General features: G+C 39.4%; 1 protein-coding gene across 5 annotated transcripts in view; it reads left to right on the plus strand.

Annotated features, from left to right (window-relative positions):
• LOC126260870 (serine/threonine-protein kinase PRP4 homolog) overlaps positions 1–18,542 on the plus strand; it is a 173,007-nt gene that overhangs the window by 38,234 nt on the left and 116,231 nt on the right. For all 5 annotated transcript variants that reach the window (XR_007546653.1, XM_049958301.1, XM_049958302.1 and 2 more), the window contains one exon: positions 15,290–15,477. Coding sequence is in view for 4 of the 5 variants with exons in the window: in XM_049958301.1 (XP_049814258.1) it covers positions 15,290–15,477 (188 nt within the window). In the remaining variant the exon portion in view is untranslated. The remainder of the gene's footprint in view (positions 1–15,289; positions 15,478–18,542) is intronic.

Raw genomic sequence — 18,542 nt, forward strand, 5'->3', positions numbered from 1 at the left:
CGACAGACAGAAATGATAGCTTTAGATAAAACTTTTAATCATGATTCCTTCCCGTCCCCCTCCCTTCCCCCCCCCCTCCCCCCCCCCCGCCCCCATTCCCCCAATCAGATTTTGATGAAGTAAACAGTTCTAGCCATGAATGAATGTGTCCTTTAATAACTTTGTTTTTATGCAGTGTGCATTCCATAGTTCTATTTTCATCCCTGCTGAGAGTCCCTATTTTCTTATGGTTATTTTCATTTTTTTAACTGTTTGAAGGTCTTAATAAATATAGCAATGCATGTAGTCTGTGGACACTGTGGCTGTCCAAGAGATAGTATGTAACTGCTCGAAAGTTTGCTATGTTCCAAAACTACTTGAAATGTTCAGTAATTCTGGCTTAGCTGCTACTTTTATCATGTACTGAAGTGCCAAAGAAACTAGTATTGGCATGTGTATTCAAATATAGAGATATGTAATCAGGCAGAATATGAGGTTGCGGTAGGCAATGCCTATAGAGGACAACAAGTGCCTGGCACAGTTGTTAGAGCAGTTACTGCTGCTACAATGTCAGGTTATCAAGATTTAAGTGAGTTTCAGTGTGGTGTTATAGTTTACGCACGAGCGATGGAACACACCGTCTCCAAGGTAGTGATGAAGTGGGGATTTTCGTGTATGACCATTTCACGAGTGTACCATGAATATCAGGAATCTGGAAAACATCAAATCTCTGACATCGCTGCGTCCGGGAAAATATCCTGCAAGAATGGGACCAACGACAACTGAAGAGAATCAGTCAACATGACAGAAGTGCAACCATTCTACAAATTGCTGCAGATTTCAATGCTGGGCCATAAGCAAGTGTTAGCATGTGTACCATTCAACAAAACATCATTGATATGGGCATACAGAACCGAAGGCCCACACTTGTACTTGTGATGACTGCATGACACACAACTTTACACCTCACCTGGACCTGTCGACACTGACATTGGACTGTTGATGACTGGAAACATTTTGCCTGGTCATATGAGTTGGAAACATTTTGCCTGGTCGTATGAGTCTCATTTCAAATTGTATTGAGCACATAGACGTGTACGGGTATGGAGACAGCATCATGAATCCATGGACCCTGCATGTCAACAGGGGACTGTTCAAGCCAGTGGAGGCTCTGTATTGTTGTGGGGTATGTGTAGTTGGAGTGATTTCAACTTGATACTTTTAGATAAGACTCTGAAAGGTGACATGTACATAAACATCCTGTCTGATCACCTGCAGCTGTTCATGTCCATTGTGTATTCCAACGGACTTGGGCAGTTCCAGCAGGGCAAGGAGACACCCCACATTTTCAGAATTGCTACAGAATGGCTCCAGGAACACTCTTCTGAGTTTAAACACTACCGCTGGCCACCAAACTCCCTAGACATAAACATTATTGAGCATATCTGGGATGCCTTGCAAAGTGCTATTACTAATAGATCTCCACCCCCTTGTACTCATTCGGATTTATGGATAGCCCTGCAAGATTCATTGTGTCAGTTCCCTCCAGCACTACTTCAGACATTATTCGAGTCCATGCCACATCGTGTTGCGGCACTTCTGCGTTCTAGTGGGGGCTCTACACGATATTAGGCAGGTGTACCAGTTTATTTGGCTCCTCAATGTGTTTATTCATTTTACAGACACATAACCAAATTCACCAGCCAGTTTAACATAGACCCTGAGGCACACTACAGATCTGTTGACCATAACTATCTACATTCGAAATACAACCCATAATGTGGAGAGAAACTGCAAAACAGTACAGCAGACAACTTCTCCAGAAGACACCAAACAAAATATTTGAGCATACTCACTAAATTCCAAACAAAACACTGAACAAAAGTCCATTGATTTCACAGTTGTCGTTCAAAACATATTCTATTTCCTTTCCTCCAATTAGCTGGAGTAAGCTATAGGCTAGACAGCATTAATGAAAGCAAGAAAGCTTATTGAACCAGTTTTGAAAGTAGGTCTCGTTAATAATCATTTCTGTGTCCTCTAAGAAACACCCTCGTTGTCCTTGGACCTTGTCGAGTTGCATTGGATTGTGTCCTCAATGATATATGTAACCATACCATAAGTGCAGCGACAGTGGAGGGTTATCTGTGGAGAGGGCAACCAAAATGTGGTTCTTAAGGAGGAGGAGGAGCAGCAGGAGCAGCCTTTTCATTAGTTGCAGGAGAGTCTGAATGATTGACTGACCTGGCCTCATAACATTAGCCAATTTGGCCTTGCTGTGCTGGTACTGCGAATGTCTGAAAACAAGGGGAAACTACAGTGGCTGAATGATGTTGGCATCCTCTTCCCCCATTTTTATCTTTGGATAGGGACTACTCAGGAGAATGTGTATCTGATCTGATGCAATATGTCACTTGACAGCTTGTGTCTAGGTAGCTATACTGGAGTTGTGAGGTTACAGTAGCTGCCACCGCACATGCCCAATGCTCGACTGATTTAGTGCCAAAGTATGTTTTGCAAATGCATAATAATGTATATGCATTATAACAAAGAACATGTTTCTGACAATGGAAAAAGCAATTACAGAGAAAAATTGTTTGATAATGTATGAAACCAAGAGATAAATAACAACAAAGGTTAATGACAGTGTCTGTGAGAAGTCATTCCAAATCATTACTGTAATAGCTGCATATAAAACATTGTCTAATAGTGTAAACCTAACAAAGAACACACAATCAGCATTTGTTGAACGAAATAAAGAAATAGGTGCATACCCTGTTGCAGAGTGAAAGAACTAATTATGGATACATTTACTCTCACCAATTTATCATGTCAGTGGTGCAATTTCACACTGCCCCTCATCAGTAGTATTGTTTGAATTGGTGCCAAAACTAGTCATCATCATCGTCAACAAGAGAAACCATTAACTGTAGATTGTCTTTTATAATTTTATCTACAGTCTGCTTCTCATAATCTTGCCAAAATGTTCTACTTTCTTCCTCCATGAGATGGCATCTACAGTAGCAAGACCTTCATGTAATAGCCTGTTCATTTCGGTTTTAGTAAAAGACTTATTATTTCAAATGTAAATCTTAAACTCACTTCAAACCAATTCAATTAGTTTGAAATGGCAGCAATAGGAAATAGCCTAATTACCAAATGACCCATTTCCTTGCAACTTCATCATAAGTACATAAATAGACATCACAAGCTTGTTTTGTTTCGCAAGTGAATATGAGATCAGCTTTGTCACTCTCATGTCCACAGCAATGTATCTCGCCAGGAACCATAGCACCGTAGTTTCTTTATGGTCACTAGTCATTGTTTTGTTTCATATCACCGAATTGTAAGGTGCATTATCCATTACTAACATTGCCAAAACACCAAACTGGAGTCACAAATCTTTAAACCATTGCAGAAATTGTGGGTTGTCCATAACCTCATGGTAGTCACAGGTTTTTCCCAATCGAAAAGCTGAAAGTCCTTCATGCACAGAACTGTTTGAAGAATCTACGTGAGCCACAGTTAATCTGGCTCCTCTTCCCGTGGGCAGATGAGCACTGCTATTTAGAGTATTATCTGGCTAGCATTTATCAACTGCTTCTCCAGCAGTGACCCAGGTTTCATCTAACCATGTAATTGAATGGAAAATGTGTTAGATTGCTACTCACCGTGAAGATGACACATTTGTCTGTCTGCAACTCAATGTGTCATCTCAACGGTGACTAGCAATCTACCCTTCCTCTTATATTGTTGATATTCCAACTTAGAGTTTCCATTGTTTCATGTAACTGAATGGATATTCTTTCGTATAATTTTTGTAAGTTACCATGAGCCACAACAATATGAGATTTTTCAAGCAACCGTCTAACTTTTTAATTGATGCCCCTCCCATGAAAAAAGTTCACAATCTCTTAAAGAAATTAGCAACTTGGGACATTCTTTCCATAAATATGCCAATGGAAATGAGCAATTTTGCTATTGTGGGGCAGTCTTTCCATAAATATGTCAGTGGACTGCAGCGGTTTGGAATGAATGTGGATCTGTAGCTAGGCAAGGCTGCACCTCCCTCCCTCCCTCGTCTCTAGGGGTGCTTAAAAACACAGTTTTCTCCACAGGATCTTTGCTCAACACTGTTTACTTCAGGCCTTTCACTAGGTTGTAGAGTGCCCAGTTCTTTTTCTTGTACTTCTAAAACTCTCATGCCCTTTGTAGCAATTCTAAAGCGTATTTAACAGCGCTCCATGTCCAAGTGGATTGTCACTTGGTAAGTGATGTCATTTTGATGACATTCTTTAATAAATAAAAACTGTAGTTGAAGCAATGACACAACAGTTCTTAATAGAAGCAGGTGATATACACTAGCAATCAGTGTTTATGTAGAAGTCTGCAGCATGGTAGTGCCAGTGTCAGAACTGGCTTATGTTGCTGTTCTATAGTTGGTTCAGAGGACACAGTGCCTCATGTTCCTTGTTTGTTTATCAGTCATACTGCCAACTTTAAGGCATTTGCGGAATGACCGTGAAGTGACATGTTTCAGCAGGATGGGGATAGATGTCAGGAAAAGCAAGACAGACATTCTACAGGTGGATCCCGTAACTGGGTAGGTAGACACGATGCCAACATTTGAGACAGTAGTTCAGTCTGTATGCCAACTATCTTCATATTCAAGTAAGAGATTGAAACAATATGATGAGCTAAAGGAAATTATATAGATAGCTAAAGAAGATGAAAATTTAATTGTGATCAGCGATTCGAATTCAGTGGTAGAAAGGGGATGAAAAGAAAACTGGTAGGAAAACACAGACTGGTGGCCGAGTGCACCAATCTTGATTAACAGTTAACCGTGGTTAAGTCGATATATAATCCTGTTCAGCGCAGTATTCTGGTGCACCAACATCGATCTAAGTTAAACGAGGGAATCGACCGCGGTTATATTTAACCTGGGCTCTTTCCCGGTTTTCTCGACATAACCACGGTTTTAGAAGCATACGCTATTAAGATGGCGGCGCGTTTTGATGTTATGGATGACATTGAGGAAGATTTGTTATACCTTGACCATTTAAATCGTGACCGAAATCGTGTTGGAGTGATTGTGGAAAGGGAAACCCTTTTGAAGATTCTGGTGACAGGAAGTTTGAAGAGAGATTTCGTGTGTCAAAAGAAACAGTGTGGTGGTTATTAAATCAAATTAATGATAGGTTAGAATTTCCTACTGATCGGAATAACCCTGTTTCTCTGATAAACAGACTTTTGATTACTTAAAGGGCATATGCAACAGGTGCATTCAACATTCTTATTGGGGACAACAGTAATATACATCGTACAACAGCACAACGAATCATCAGTGATGTATCGGACATCATAGCATCACTGTCTCCTCGCTTTATAAAATTTCCTACAAAAGAAGTGCGCTCTGTGATGTATGGTTTTAGTCAATTGGACCGATTTCCTGGCGTTCTTGGTACCTTGGATTGTACCCATATAAGAATTCAGTCTCCTGGAGGACATAATGCTAAACTTTTCCGCAATAGGAAATCATATTTTTCCTTTAACTGTCAAACCATTAGTGATCACAATTTGTTAATAAGAGATATTGTCGCTCGATGGCCGGGCTCTGTGCACGACAGTACCATATTTCTCAACTGCGCTCGCAGAGCTCAATTTGAAAACGGAGAAATACCACAAGGTCACTTATTGGGAGATAGTGGTTATGCATGTAAATCCTACTTGTTAACTCCACTTTTAAATCCGCAAAATGAAGCAGAGCATCGTTATAACAGGTCTCATATTAAAACTAGAAACACTGTTGAGAGAAAATACGGTATGTGGAAGAGAAGATTTCCCATATTATCTGTCGGAATAAGATGTAATCCACAGGAAGCAATGTCAATCATTGTGGGTACGGCTGTCTTGCATAATATTGCGAGGAGTACAAGCAGTGAAGAACCACCAGAAGATCCTGAAATTTCTCGACTTTTAAATCAATTACGTGATGAGAGAGGCCCCAACATTGAAGACAACGAACCAGTGCTACCTGGACAGCAGATGTATCGTGATGATACATTACCTGGAAGAGCAGTTCGCCGTGCTATAATTAATGAACATTTCCGATAATCTAACATAACTTCAGACATTGTTTGTAATGAAAAATTATGATTATAGTTATGGGATTTCGCCGTATTTTCAATTTTTCAGATTATTTCAGCATGTAATCTATTTTGTTTCTGCTGTCTAGCGAACATAAAAGTACTCACTGAACTGGGTGTGTGATGCGAAAGTTGAGGTTTTGTTGTGCCAGGGACAGGATGTGCTGCCTACAGACAATTACCCAGCTGCTGCTTCTCTGAGATATCTTTTTAGTGTGGAACTGTTGCTAATTCATTATTAAAGATATATTTCTTGCATCACATTGGTTGTGAAAGCAATGCAGTACTCTGTTATTTATATACATGTTCAGTTTCTGGGTATGTACTTAAATTTGAGAACAAATGACTCCATTAAATTTAGAGAGTGTGAGAGTAAAAGTGAGTGGAATAAAATATAGTGGATATTTCTATATTATGTTCACTATAGATCCTAAACATCTCTTAAATTTTCTACTGTAACAACAAATATGTGAATGTCCAACAGTTTTGCAATATTATAAGAGAACATTCTTTATGATTAGAACCTTTCCGTCTAGAGATTATTTTATTGCACTTCGCCTCAGTATTAATGCAGTCTTATCACCTAGATTAGCTTAAAATTGTGAATATGCAGTACACACATGGGCACAAAATAAATAATCATTTGTGTAATAACATAAAATGTCAGATTGGGATTGTTTATTTGTTAAATTGTTTCCATATTAATCACTACTCTTTATTTACAATATGATTTTCTTAAACATAAGTGTGTGTGGCCATAAGGTTGTGCAAAGAATTGAATTATGTTGTTAATTCTAGTCAGTCATGCATGTAGCAGCACTTTACACAATATTATGCACAACTGTATGGCATTAAAAAAAATACATGAAATTGAAGACAAATTTGTGTTTAGAAATTGCCACCAAAAACAAGTTCTCATTGCTACAAAAGGCAATGGAATGTTGTCAGCAATGTCTAATACTTTGGGGATCAGTGCAAGAGCAATAATTAGTTAAGGAGTGTGCTACTTCGGAAGATATGAAAGCAGAACTGTAATGCTGTGGGTTGACAGTGTGAATTGTCATACTTTAAGTTATTACTGAGGGAAACTCCCTCCCTCACTCTGTTACTGATATTGATGCAGTTTTTTCACATATTTAATGCTCACCTGTAGAGAAGGGAATTCCTTGTCATTGCATAGTGCCACAGAAAAGTGCCTCACTACAAATACAGTTGTGGCAGAAGTTATGGGTTGCCATCATAAACATTAGCAGGTGCAGAATATTGCTAAGAAAGCCACACATGCTATGACTACTATATCAGAAAACAGTGACCCATCATAGGAATGCATTTCTGAAAATATCTTGCTACAAATTTTGCTGTGATAAAAGTTATGGGCTGACATTGTAAACATTAACAGGTGCAGAGTATTGCTAGAGAAGCCACACAATGCTAATCTCACTACTGTCCATATTAGCAATGTATTATTCAATAATGCCTCTCTACAAATACTGTTATGATAAATGTTACAGGTTTCCACCACACACATTACCAAGTGGTGTGGCTAGGAAAGCCACATATGCTATGCTTACTTTTGCAGAAAAGAGAACCCACCACAGCAATGTATTTCTCAACATGCCTCACTTCAAATTGTATTGTCATAAAAGATATAGGTTCCCATTATAAACATTACCTGGTGCAGAGTATTGCACGGAAAATGGCACACACAAAATTATGATTTGGAGCACTTTCCCTCATACTTTAATATGTTAGGATATTCTGGTACAAACAATGCAAAACATGATAACATTGGGCCTCATGTATATAACTGTTACAGCACATATGTTCATTCCAAAGTTAGAGTAACAAGGATGCTTTATTACTGTTATTTTGTTGCATTAACAATCTACCTCATTGTTAAGTCATTTAAGTAGAAATTGGCACCTGACGTTATGGCTGCAGGCCTGCAACTGACATGTAGCTTACTTGTGTAAACTGCAGTGTTGCTAATCTGCTTTTATATATGAAGTCATTGTAATTTTAAGTGATTGGATGAAACTTGGTCCAGACCAAATAAGCTGTAAGCAGATATTAGACAGACACCAACTAGGATAGAAGCAGTATCACTAACAGGACAAACACAGAGAAACAATTTGAACTGTGAGACAACTTTAATACATTAGACAATATACAACATAGCACAAAAAATTAAAAAAAATTCACTGTCACAGGAAAAAAGTCACGTGTCACTGGCATTTTTCTTCTTCCAGTACTTAAGTTTTTCTTTCAGGGCCAGAATCTTTAAATTTTTTATCCTCAGCTCCTTTTGGTGCTCTGCCTTCATCATGAGTAATTGGGCCTCCAGTAGTTCCACTCTCTTCTTGCACACATTGTCAATCACTGTTCCCAAACCTGATGGCCTTGCTTATGCAGGCATCCTGCGACGATGCCATGTATTTTTCAGCGTGCAAATGTTTTCATTGGGTTGATCAGGAGACTGTGAAACAGATTGCAGCTGGGTGACATCCTCCAGAACATTATTTGGTGTCTCTTTACTTAGTATTATGACAGGTGTGTGGGAAGTGCTAGGTTGTGTGCACTCTGCTAACTCGACAACTGAAGCAGGTGGCGTGTTCTCAGTGCACTGCACTGCTCTCCATGTTGACAACATCCACAATCATGCTAAACTGTGCATCGGAATCATATGCATTTGTTAACGGTTTCATTGAGGAACCAACAATTTCTAATAGTTTAGCCCGATCATGGATCGTGGTTTTTTGGGTAGGCTTCCCCCCATCTGTTTTATACACTCCCACCTTTTCTTCTGCAAGGTCTTTTCGAAGTCTTCTTTTCATATTTTCATAACAGGTTTTCAGCCTGTTACAGGATCTTTTTGTCACACCTGAAATTAAATAAATGTAGTTTGTAGTACCATAAATTAATTCTTATATTATTTACATTCATAAGTCCATTTTGCATTCTGAGGCTCTTAACTTATGACTGCAATAAAAATCTAAGATCTGTATATGGCTTTTGTTTACATATCAGTTCATTAAAAAGAAAGTGGTATAGGCATATATGAAGAATACGGCACAGGGCTAAGTGAGAAACGTATGTTCACAATTTTCAACACAAAAGCTTCCGTTAGTCACATAATATTTAGTTAACAGTAGCACGGCATTGGATTTTAAATTTAAAACTAACAAAACAATTCGAACCGTAAATGTACATCGTCCTATCACGTATTTCAGTGGTACGCCAATAACAGTTTCAGATTTCAAACTAAAAGCCAGTGTGTGCCATATCCCACACTTACGACGAACCTAGAAAAGTTATTCATTTATGAGTAAACTCACCAGGAGTAGAGAATCCTGCCTCGGGCATGGATGTATGTGATGTCCTTAGGTTAGTTAGGTTTAAGTAGTTCTAAGTTCTAGGGGACTTATGACCTCAGCAGTTGAGTCCCATAGTGCTCAGAGCTATTTGAACCAGGAGTAGAATTAAATTGCGCCTCCACATGGGACCACATTGCCTGTTTTTCTTTTAAGCTGCAGCCGTCGGTTTTCTTATTTTCAAGAATGGATGCATTTGCACCCACCAGTTCAAGAAGTACATCTATCTCGTACTTCAAGAAATTCGGTGTTCTTCTTTTACTCTCCATTATTCTCCAAAAAAGAAACCAACAGATCATAAATAGGTACCGAGGTACGTACACACACTTCTGCTTGTCGACGGAAAAAACAGCAAAGATAGAACGTGGCACCAGCGATTATCTGTGCAATTTCATGTTTACTAACATCTTTGCGTTGCCAGGGCACATTCCATTGCAATGTAGAGAGTTTACCGCGGTCAAATGCACAGTTGGCTGACGACGGTTTGCTGACCAGCGATTAATGTTGGTGCTCTGCAGAAACATTTTAAACGTGATTTACTTTTAACCATGATCGCGGGACCTTGGTTATCATGCTTTTTGACCGGCGTTGGTGCACTCGACCATGGGGGAAAAGAATGAAAGGGAAAGTCACCTAGTAGAATTTTCCACAGAGCATAATTTAATCATTGCTAACACTTGCCTAAAGAATCCTGAAAGAAGGTTGTATGCGTGGAAGGTACCTCGAGACACTAAATGCTTTCAGATTATTTATATAATTGAAATACAAGATTTCGAATTTGAACTTCAAAGTGCCAGACATTTCCAGCAGCAGTTTGTGAACTGTAGGCTAAATTTGATGAAACTGCAGAATGGTAGGCAATTTAAGGGTAGTTTGCAGGGCCTATGCAGTCAGTATTAAATAGGCCATGTTTATGTACCTTTATCTGTGGAACTAATGTAGATAACAGTCTATAATTTTTGCAGGTAACTTATCCATGTTATTTGTGTTTGAAGTAACTGAATTAAGAGACAATTTAAAAAGAAACATATAAACACACAGGGTGTGATACAAAAGATTCAAGATTTAACTCAGAACTACAAATTTATTGGACATTTAAGTACAGGGGACTAAAATTCTTCAAAATATGATCCTTCAGCATCGACACAGCGCTGCCAGTGCATTTTCCACTGTTCGTAGCCCTTCTGGAAGGCCTCTGGCAACATGCTGTCAAGGGATCTCGTCGAAGCCTGCTGGATGGCGTCGATGGAGTCAAATCGCTTCCCTTTTAGGCCTGTTTTGATTCGGGGGAAGAGGAAAAAGTCACTTGGAGCCAAGTCGGGGCTTTAGGGTGGCTGCGAGAGTGTTGTCACGTTGAACTTGACCAAAACTTCGGCGGCGGCGCGCGATGTGTGCGCAGGCGTGTTGTCGTGGTGGAGAATCCAATCGCCTTCGATCGCCGGGTGGACGTGGTGAACTTGATCTCTCAAGCAGAGGAGCACTCACACTAAGACGATGGTCACTGTTTAAAAGTCCCCGCACTCTCTCCACATTTTGATCCATTTGGCTTGATGAAGGCCTCCCAGAGCGCTCGTCGTCTTCAGCGTTCCCGCGGCCATCTTTGAAACATTTGTGCCACATGAAAACCATTGCACGGGACATGGCTTCTTCTTTAAAGGCCTCTTGAATCATACCGAGTGTCTCTGTGGTGATTTTGTTCAATCGCACGCAAAACTTAATCGCATAATGCTGCTCTAAATGCTGCTCCATTTCCGCCTCTTCGACCGAGGTCAATGACACGCACTCATGCTGCAAACGATGTGCACTCTCTGGGGTTCCGGAGGCAACTGCTGCAACGTCAGTTCAATCCCTGAGACCCCCCACTACTTCCCCCACTTGGCGGAACTGGTCCGTGCGTGCTCCCCTACTCAGAAATGAATCAGTCTTGAAACTTCTGAATCACACCTTGTGTGTGTGTGTGTGTGTGTGTGTGTGTGTGTGTGTGTGTGTGTGTACATATGCTATTTGTTATAGTGAATATTTGGACATGTAAGCTCCCAGTTTCACACCTATTAAAGTCAGTGGGCTATAGGTATAGTATATAGTAATAAAACAGCTCATGTTTTATGTATCCATCACAAATATCTTTTTATATCACATTTAAAATGGTAAAAACTCTCTAATATTTTTAAATTAATGCTCAAAAGTGCCCAGCAGCATAGTCAGCGTAATCTTCTTTGCCACCCTACTTCTCTAAAAGCTGCTTCTTTCTGGTTGACCTGTCTTATTTGGTAGTGAACTTGGCTGCTGCTGTGCCTTGGCATGTGTCAGCTTGTGTAATAATTTCAACCTCTTTGTAGTATGTTAGCAAAGGTGGCTCTTTAATTAATTCCAAAGTAATTAACAGTTTTGTCCAAAGTATTGTTTGCATGCTTATATTTGTTAGTTTCATGATTTAAACAGATAATTCGGCCTAACGGTTGTAGTAGAAGAAACTGTTAAAAAGACAGAATTTTTTGATGTATTGATTTAATTTAATGAGTTAAGTTTTAATTGTAATTTCTGTAAATTTAACTTTGAACAAGGTGTAGCTTTGGTACCTATTATTGTGAGGATATATATAATGGCCCGATTTTTGGTCACGAGACAGTCAGTCCACAGTTGAGTTTCAGACAAGAAACCTATGTTGGTTAGAACAACAACAACAATGCATCAATGTAACCTTGAAATAAGTGTAACACAATTAGGCCGCATGTTGAAACAATGACACTGTCTGTTTCATACGTACCTGGTTATTCCGGAAGAACAGTGATCTATTGTAGCAGTATGTGGAGGTTCGCCGGAAAACTATTAATGAGGCTTATCGAAAGTGAAACAATTGTGCACTGGCCATATTAAGTTTGTATATGGAGGGGGGGGGGGTTGTGAAAAGTGAAAGTAAATAACTGTGAAACGCATATGTTTACCTGTTGGCTACATTGGTTACAGTAGACAGTACTGCACTTCCACCCCCCATTTTTTTTCAGCCAGTACGTCGACACCGAGGACAACAAACAAAGAAGAAATAAAATTGGGCGAACGTCGTTACAGTATCATTCAGAGATTAAATAGGGAAGGCAGCACAGGATGACACAAGTAATATGACAAGGCATAGTAGAAATCCTCAGATAACTTTGGATTGCCAAATTTAATTGATGGAAGAAGAAAATGTAAAAATGCAGCAAATGAAGCAGGTGAAAGGAAATACAGATGCCTAAAAAATTTGATTGACAGAAAGTGAAAAAGGCTATGCGGGAGTGGATAGAAGACAAATGCATGGCTGTAGAAGCATGCATAACTGGGGGAAAGATATATCCAACAAGATATATCTTGTGTATAGGAAAATTAAAGAAGCATTTGGAAAAAAAGAGCAGTAATAATATGAATATCAAGAGCTCAGATTGCAAGCCAGTACTAAGCAAAGAAGAGAAAGCTTGAAGTTGGAAGGAATATATAGATTTCCATATCAGGGGAGCAGATTTGAGGGCAATATTATAGAAAGGGAAGAGGAAGTAGGTGAAGACAATACAGTATATATGATGCTGTGAGAAAAATTTGATAGATCACTGAAAGACCTGAGTGAAAACAAGGCTCCAGGCATAGATAACATTCCCTCAGAATTATTGAGGTTTTTGGGAGAGCCAGCAACAAAAAACTAATTCTTACCTGGTGTGCAAGATATATGCTGGAGGTAAAGTGCTACCATACTTCACAAAGAATGTAACAATTGCAAATTGAAAGAAGACAAGTGTGTATGCTACCAAACATTCAGTTTAATAAGTCGTGATTACAATATGTTTACACGAATTATATATAGAAGAATGGAAAATCTGGTAGAGGCCGAACTTGGCGAATGTTAGTTTGGGTTCTGGAGAAAAGCAGGAACACGCAAGGCAATTTTGATCATATGACTCATCATATATAAGGTAAATAAAATAAAATGTAAATGTTTTGTGACTAGGGCTTCCCGTCGGGTAGACCGATCACCGGGTGCAAGTATTTCGATTTGACACCACTTTGGCGACTTGTGCGTCAATGGGGTTGAAATGATGATGATTAGGACAACCCAACACCCATTCCCTGAGCGGAGAAAATCTCTGACCCAGCCGGGAATCGGACCTGGGCCCTTAGGATTGACATTCTGACACGCTGACCACTCAGCTACTGGGGGCGGACATAGATAAGGTGATGAAAGGCAAACCTGTATTTATAACATTTGTTAATTCAGAGAAACTTTTGGCACTGTGAACTGGACTACAGTCTTTGATGTTATGAAGGTAGCAGGGATTAAATACTGAAAGATTCTTTATAATTTATTAAAATATGTATAATTTATTTGTGGTACTAAAAGTTCATTTATAGCTTGCACAGAAACTAGACTGCAGTTATATATGTTGAAGAACATGAAGAGGAAACCAAAATTTAGTAGGGGTGAGACAGGCTTCTAGCCTATCCTTCATATTATTCATTCTGTATGTTCATCAAACTGTGAATGAAACTGAGAAGTAATTACTATAGCAAATTAAAGTTCAGGTTTGCCAGTGGTGTAATTGTCAGAGATGGGTAAGGTCTTGGAAGAGCAGTTGAACGGAATGGATTGCTCTTGAAAGGATTACAAGAGGATCCTTAACAAAAGTAAAACAAGGCAAAGGGAATGTAGCCAAATTAAATTAGGTAAGGCTGTCAAATTTAGGTTAGGAAATGAGACACCGAAGGTAGTAGATGAAGTTTTGCATTTTGGACTGCAAACTAACTGATGATGACAGAAGTAGAGGGGATATAAAATGCAGACTTGGCAGAAACAAGCGAAGCATATTTGCAAATCTGTTAATATCTAATATCAGTTTAAGTGTTTGGTAGTCTTTTCTCAAAATATTTGTCTGGAGTACATCAATCTTGAAGTGGAATATGGATAATAATCAAATCAGACAAGAAGAAGATAGAGAGGCTTTCAAAATGTGGTGCTATAGAACCACTCTGAAGAATAAATGGATAGGTTGGATAACAGATGAGATGGTACGTAATTGAGTTACGGAAAAAAATGAATTTATGGCACAACTTGACTAAAAGAAGGGATTGGTTGATAGGACACATCCTGAGGCATCAAGGAACTGTCAATTTGGTAATGGAAGATAATGGATGAGGGAGGGGGGGGGGGTAAAATTTCTAAAGGGAATCCAAGGCATGAATAAAGTAAGCAGGTTCAAATGTTTCAGGTGTTAACCGACAGATGACAAAAGATATGAATGTATGCTATTCAGTATATCTTGTATTACTGGACTGTGCTGCTTGGTAAAGTGTTTAATTTCGCTTGGTGTGTTCAGATGTAGGCATTTTCAGTCATAGAAAACTAAGAAACTAAAATGAATCATTCATGCTGTTTGTACTTACATGATAGATTAAAACTGTATGTCATGGACATTTAATGGAAGCACATTGTTGGACCACGTACTTTATTGTGCAGAAATAACCCAACAATAATAAAAAAATATATGCAAAGCCAAAACGTTGCACTCATGAAGAAACGAGGTTTATCGTAGCAAGTATATGTCAATTATTGCGGTAGATTGAAGTTAATTTCTCAACTAATTCATTTCCCAGTTAAAATATAAGCTCAGAATGTGTATCGCGCTTAGAAAAAAATGGCGGTCAGATAACACAGATTTGTTAAATATGCTCACTGTAGTGGTGATCTTTTAAATGTAGTGTCTTCCGTAGCACAGTCTCTATTCTTAACTTAACCTATCTCTATCTTTTGCAATTTTGGTTCAGGCACTGCTTCAAGCGAGACTTGGAGCATATATGTCTGAAGAAGATGATGAAGATGATGATGATCGATCTGAACTCCGTGGAGATGCTAAACCAGTTCCTGAAATAATAACTTTAGGTGATGATGACTCTGACGTAAAAGGGCATTCAAGTAAGAGAAAACATGAAAGGAAGAGACGTCGGCATAGCAGGTAAGTTTTCTGTGTTTACCTATGGACCAACTGCATCAGTCTCATACTTAAAGACTACTGTAGTGATAGGTTCCCCTAAGTGCAATAGTGTTTCCAGGTTAGTGTTGTTGAGCATTTAATTCCAGATGATGGATGTAAAGATCAGGGGCTGGAAATTTGATTTGTCCTAGTATTTTTATATGCACTTAACATTTCTTTCACATCAAGCAGTGTTTGTTGATGTGAAAAATGCCAAGTTGCACCTTGGACCAGAGTCTACCTCGGTGGCCCACTTGTTAACTAGGTGGGTAAGTCAGTTCAAAGGTCAGAGGAAGACAAGATCGTACCACCACAATGCCTAGTGAAGCACTGCAGTGCTCAAACCAATGATCAGATTAAAGGCAGCTGTAGTTTAATGTCTTAATACCTATGTGTAATACTCTGTGTGCAAACAAGCCTTAGTATGCATTTAAAACATAATAATAAAAAACATAAACAGTGCAGAAACTTCGCAAAATATTTGCATGCATCCACAAACTTGAGGCTGCATGATCTGCCTCTGATCCTGTTTTCTAGGACTGGCCACCCATCACACAAGTGTGAACTGCCATCTTTCCCATTTCTTATTCCTTTATTTTGTTCAAATCTGACCCTGGCAGTCAGTCTTTACCTACACCTCTAGGGCTAGCCCTTTTTGTGTTCTGTAATTGAGAATATATCCCTAGTTTTCTTTAAATAACTCTTTTATTTCGTCTCGTCCCTTTTGATGCTCACAATCCCATCCTTGGTATCTTGTACAGATTATTATTATTATTATTATTATTATTATTATTATTACACATATGTAAATAATCAATTGCAGTTTATTTCTCAGCAGATTTACAAATAGATACTACATATTAAAAATAAAACCAAATATGACTGTCACTACACATTTAAAAGGTGACATTCAGAACAGCTTACAGTCATAGTTATTATAATACTGGGCAATCCTTTCAGTAAAATGTATATAATAAAAATACATATTTGCATAAAATACTTTATTAACATTTGACAGTCACAAGTCTTGTCAGTGTACTTAGCCCCACTCTGAACCAGGGACAGTTTTTTTGATTGGTAGTGTATGTCAGTCCTAGATGTAGCGTCTTGCATATTGACTGTAGAATTGTTTTCAAAGAGTGGGATTCTTTGTAATGAAACACACAAGTGAAAATGTAAATTGGTAATCTGTTATAAGTATTTCCACCTGGTTAAACAATTATTAACAGAGGTTCTTGAACTACAAGTGATTAGACTCACTCTTTTCTGAGGAATGGGAGATATTTAGAGCAAAAGAACCCCCCCCCCCCCAAAAAAAAAAGATCCATGTGAAATGATGGAATGCACATGACATAAATCAGCAAATTAATCTGCCGTTGTGACCATTTAGTCCACAATATGAGAGAATACTCTTGTCTTAGCAACTTGGTGCTATTAACTATCAGTAACAGCTGGTTCATGAATCTCGCTGAATATGCTGAGACTGCATTTCGGTGTGTAGACTGAGGCATGGGGTTGTGTTGAGTAAGGTTGGTGGAGGGAGAAAGAGGCCAAAAGTGCGAGGATGGGTAGCTGGCGGAATGGAGGTAGGCAGCAGCTGTATGGGATAGGAATGCAGGAGGAAAAGGCAGCATGTGCATGGCATGGGGGTATGACAACACATGGGTATCAGAGCCTTGAGTTTGTCCAGCACGTGATGACAATGACGTGGAGGCACAGTTTGGGACTGCGTGACAGGACAGAGGAAGGGGGGACAGTTGGGTGAAAGGTGTGTGTACATTGGGTTAGTGGAGAATCTCAGTAAACCCACTGCATCCACACTATCCATCCAAGTTTCCCCTTCCCCTGTACTGTCACCCCCTCCCAGTCCACACCTCCATGTCATCGCCATTGTGTGATGTACAAACTCACTGGCAGTGGTGTCCATGTACATGTACTCTAGCTCATTAAAGGATTTGTCTAAAACCTAGCAAACTTTTCATTCTTTTTTCAAAAATGGTTCACATGGCACTGAGCACTATGGGACTTAACATCTGTGGTCATCAGTCCCCTAGAACTTAGAACTACTTAAAGCTAACTAACTTAAGGACATCACACACATCCATGCCCGAGGCAGGATTCGAATCTGCGACCGTAGTGGTCACACAGTTCCAGACTGAAGCGCCTAGAACTGCATGGCTACACCGGCCGCCCATTCTGTTTTGTTTGCCTGTTGATGATTGTACGCTTCTACTACTCAGAGCGTGGCCTCCTTTAATCCTAACTTATTTACATTCTTGCAGAACTTTCCTTACCATTTTCACTGTGTACCCAGGTTAACAGAAAAGGAGTTACCGGCAAATCAATTAAAGACTTTCAGTAAAATGCTGTTACCTATATGTATGTGTTGCCTTCTGGGGTCAACCGATGGTTGTCTTATTACTGGCTGATGTAATGCCACATCACCAGAGATGCTGTGCAGGACACACTCTGTCCCTAGTTTATTTACCACCCTCTCTCTCACAGTTCAGTGGCAACATATTACCCAACATTACTTAATCCTACATATCACTCATTGAGTACCCCTATTAACACAATCATTATAAACTTCAAATTGAAACCAGGCATGAAAAATCATCAGCTACAGCCTGAAATTATGAGGTTTCTTAATCCCTCTGGCTGGGAGCCCGAGTACGTACATGCGCGCTGCGAATGTCCGCACTGGCGACATCCTGACCACGTACTCGCCAGTTGCAGTCTCAGAGGTAAAACTGTATTGCTCTGCCATCTGTTGATGACAACCGATACTACTTCGTCAGCTAACTATAGACATATTTGTGCTGCTCTGCTTCGAAGATCTTTATCACGAAGTGAGGCAGTCGGGAGAAATAACGTGTTGTATCTTACAGTACGAGCGACACTCTTGAATGCAAAACGATGCAGCCAAACACTTTGCGTGGTCTTGCTTCAGAGCAAATTCTCGCAGTTCTCAATGAACCGACGAATTGTTTAAATAGTATAAATGACAGCGGGAGTGATGTAGATGTTGACAATGAAAGTGATTTTGA

This window comes from Schistocerca nitens, chromosome 5, assembly GCF_023898315.1.
Source record: "Schistocerca nitens isolate TAMUIC-IGC-003100 chromosome 5, iqSchNite1.1, whole genome shotgun sequence".
In the NCBI taxonomy this organism is placed as follows: domain Eukaryota; kingdom Metazoa; phylum Arthropoda; class Insecta; order Orthoptera; family Acrididae; genus Schistocerca; species Schistocerca nitens.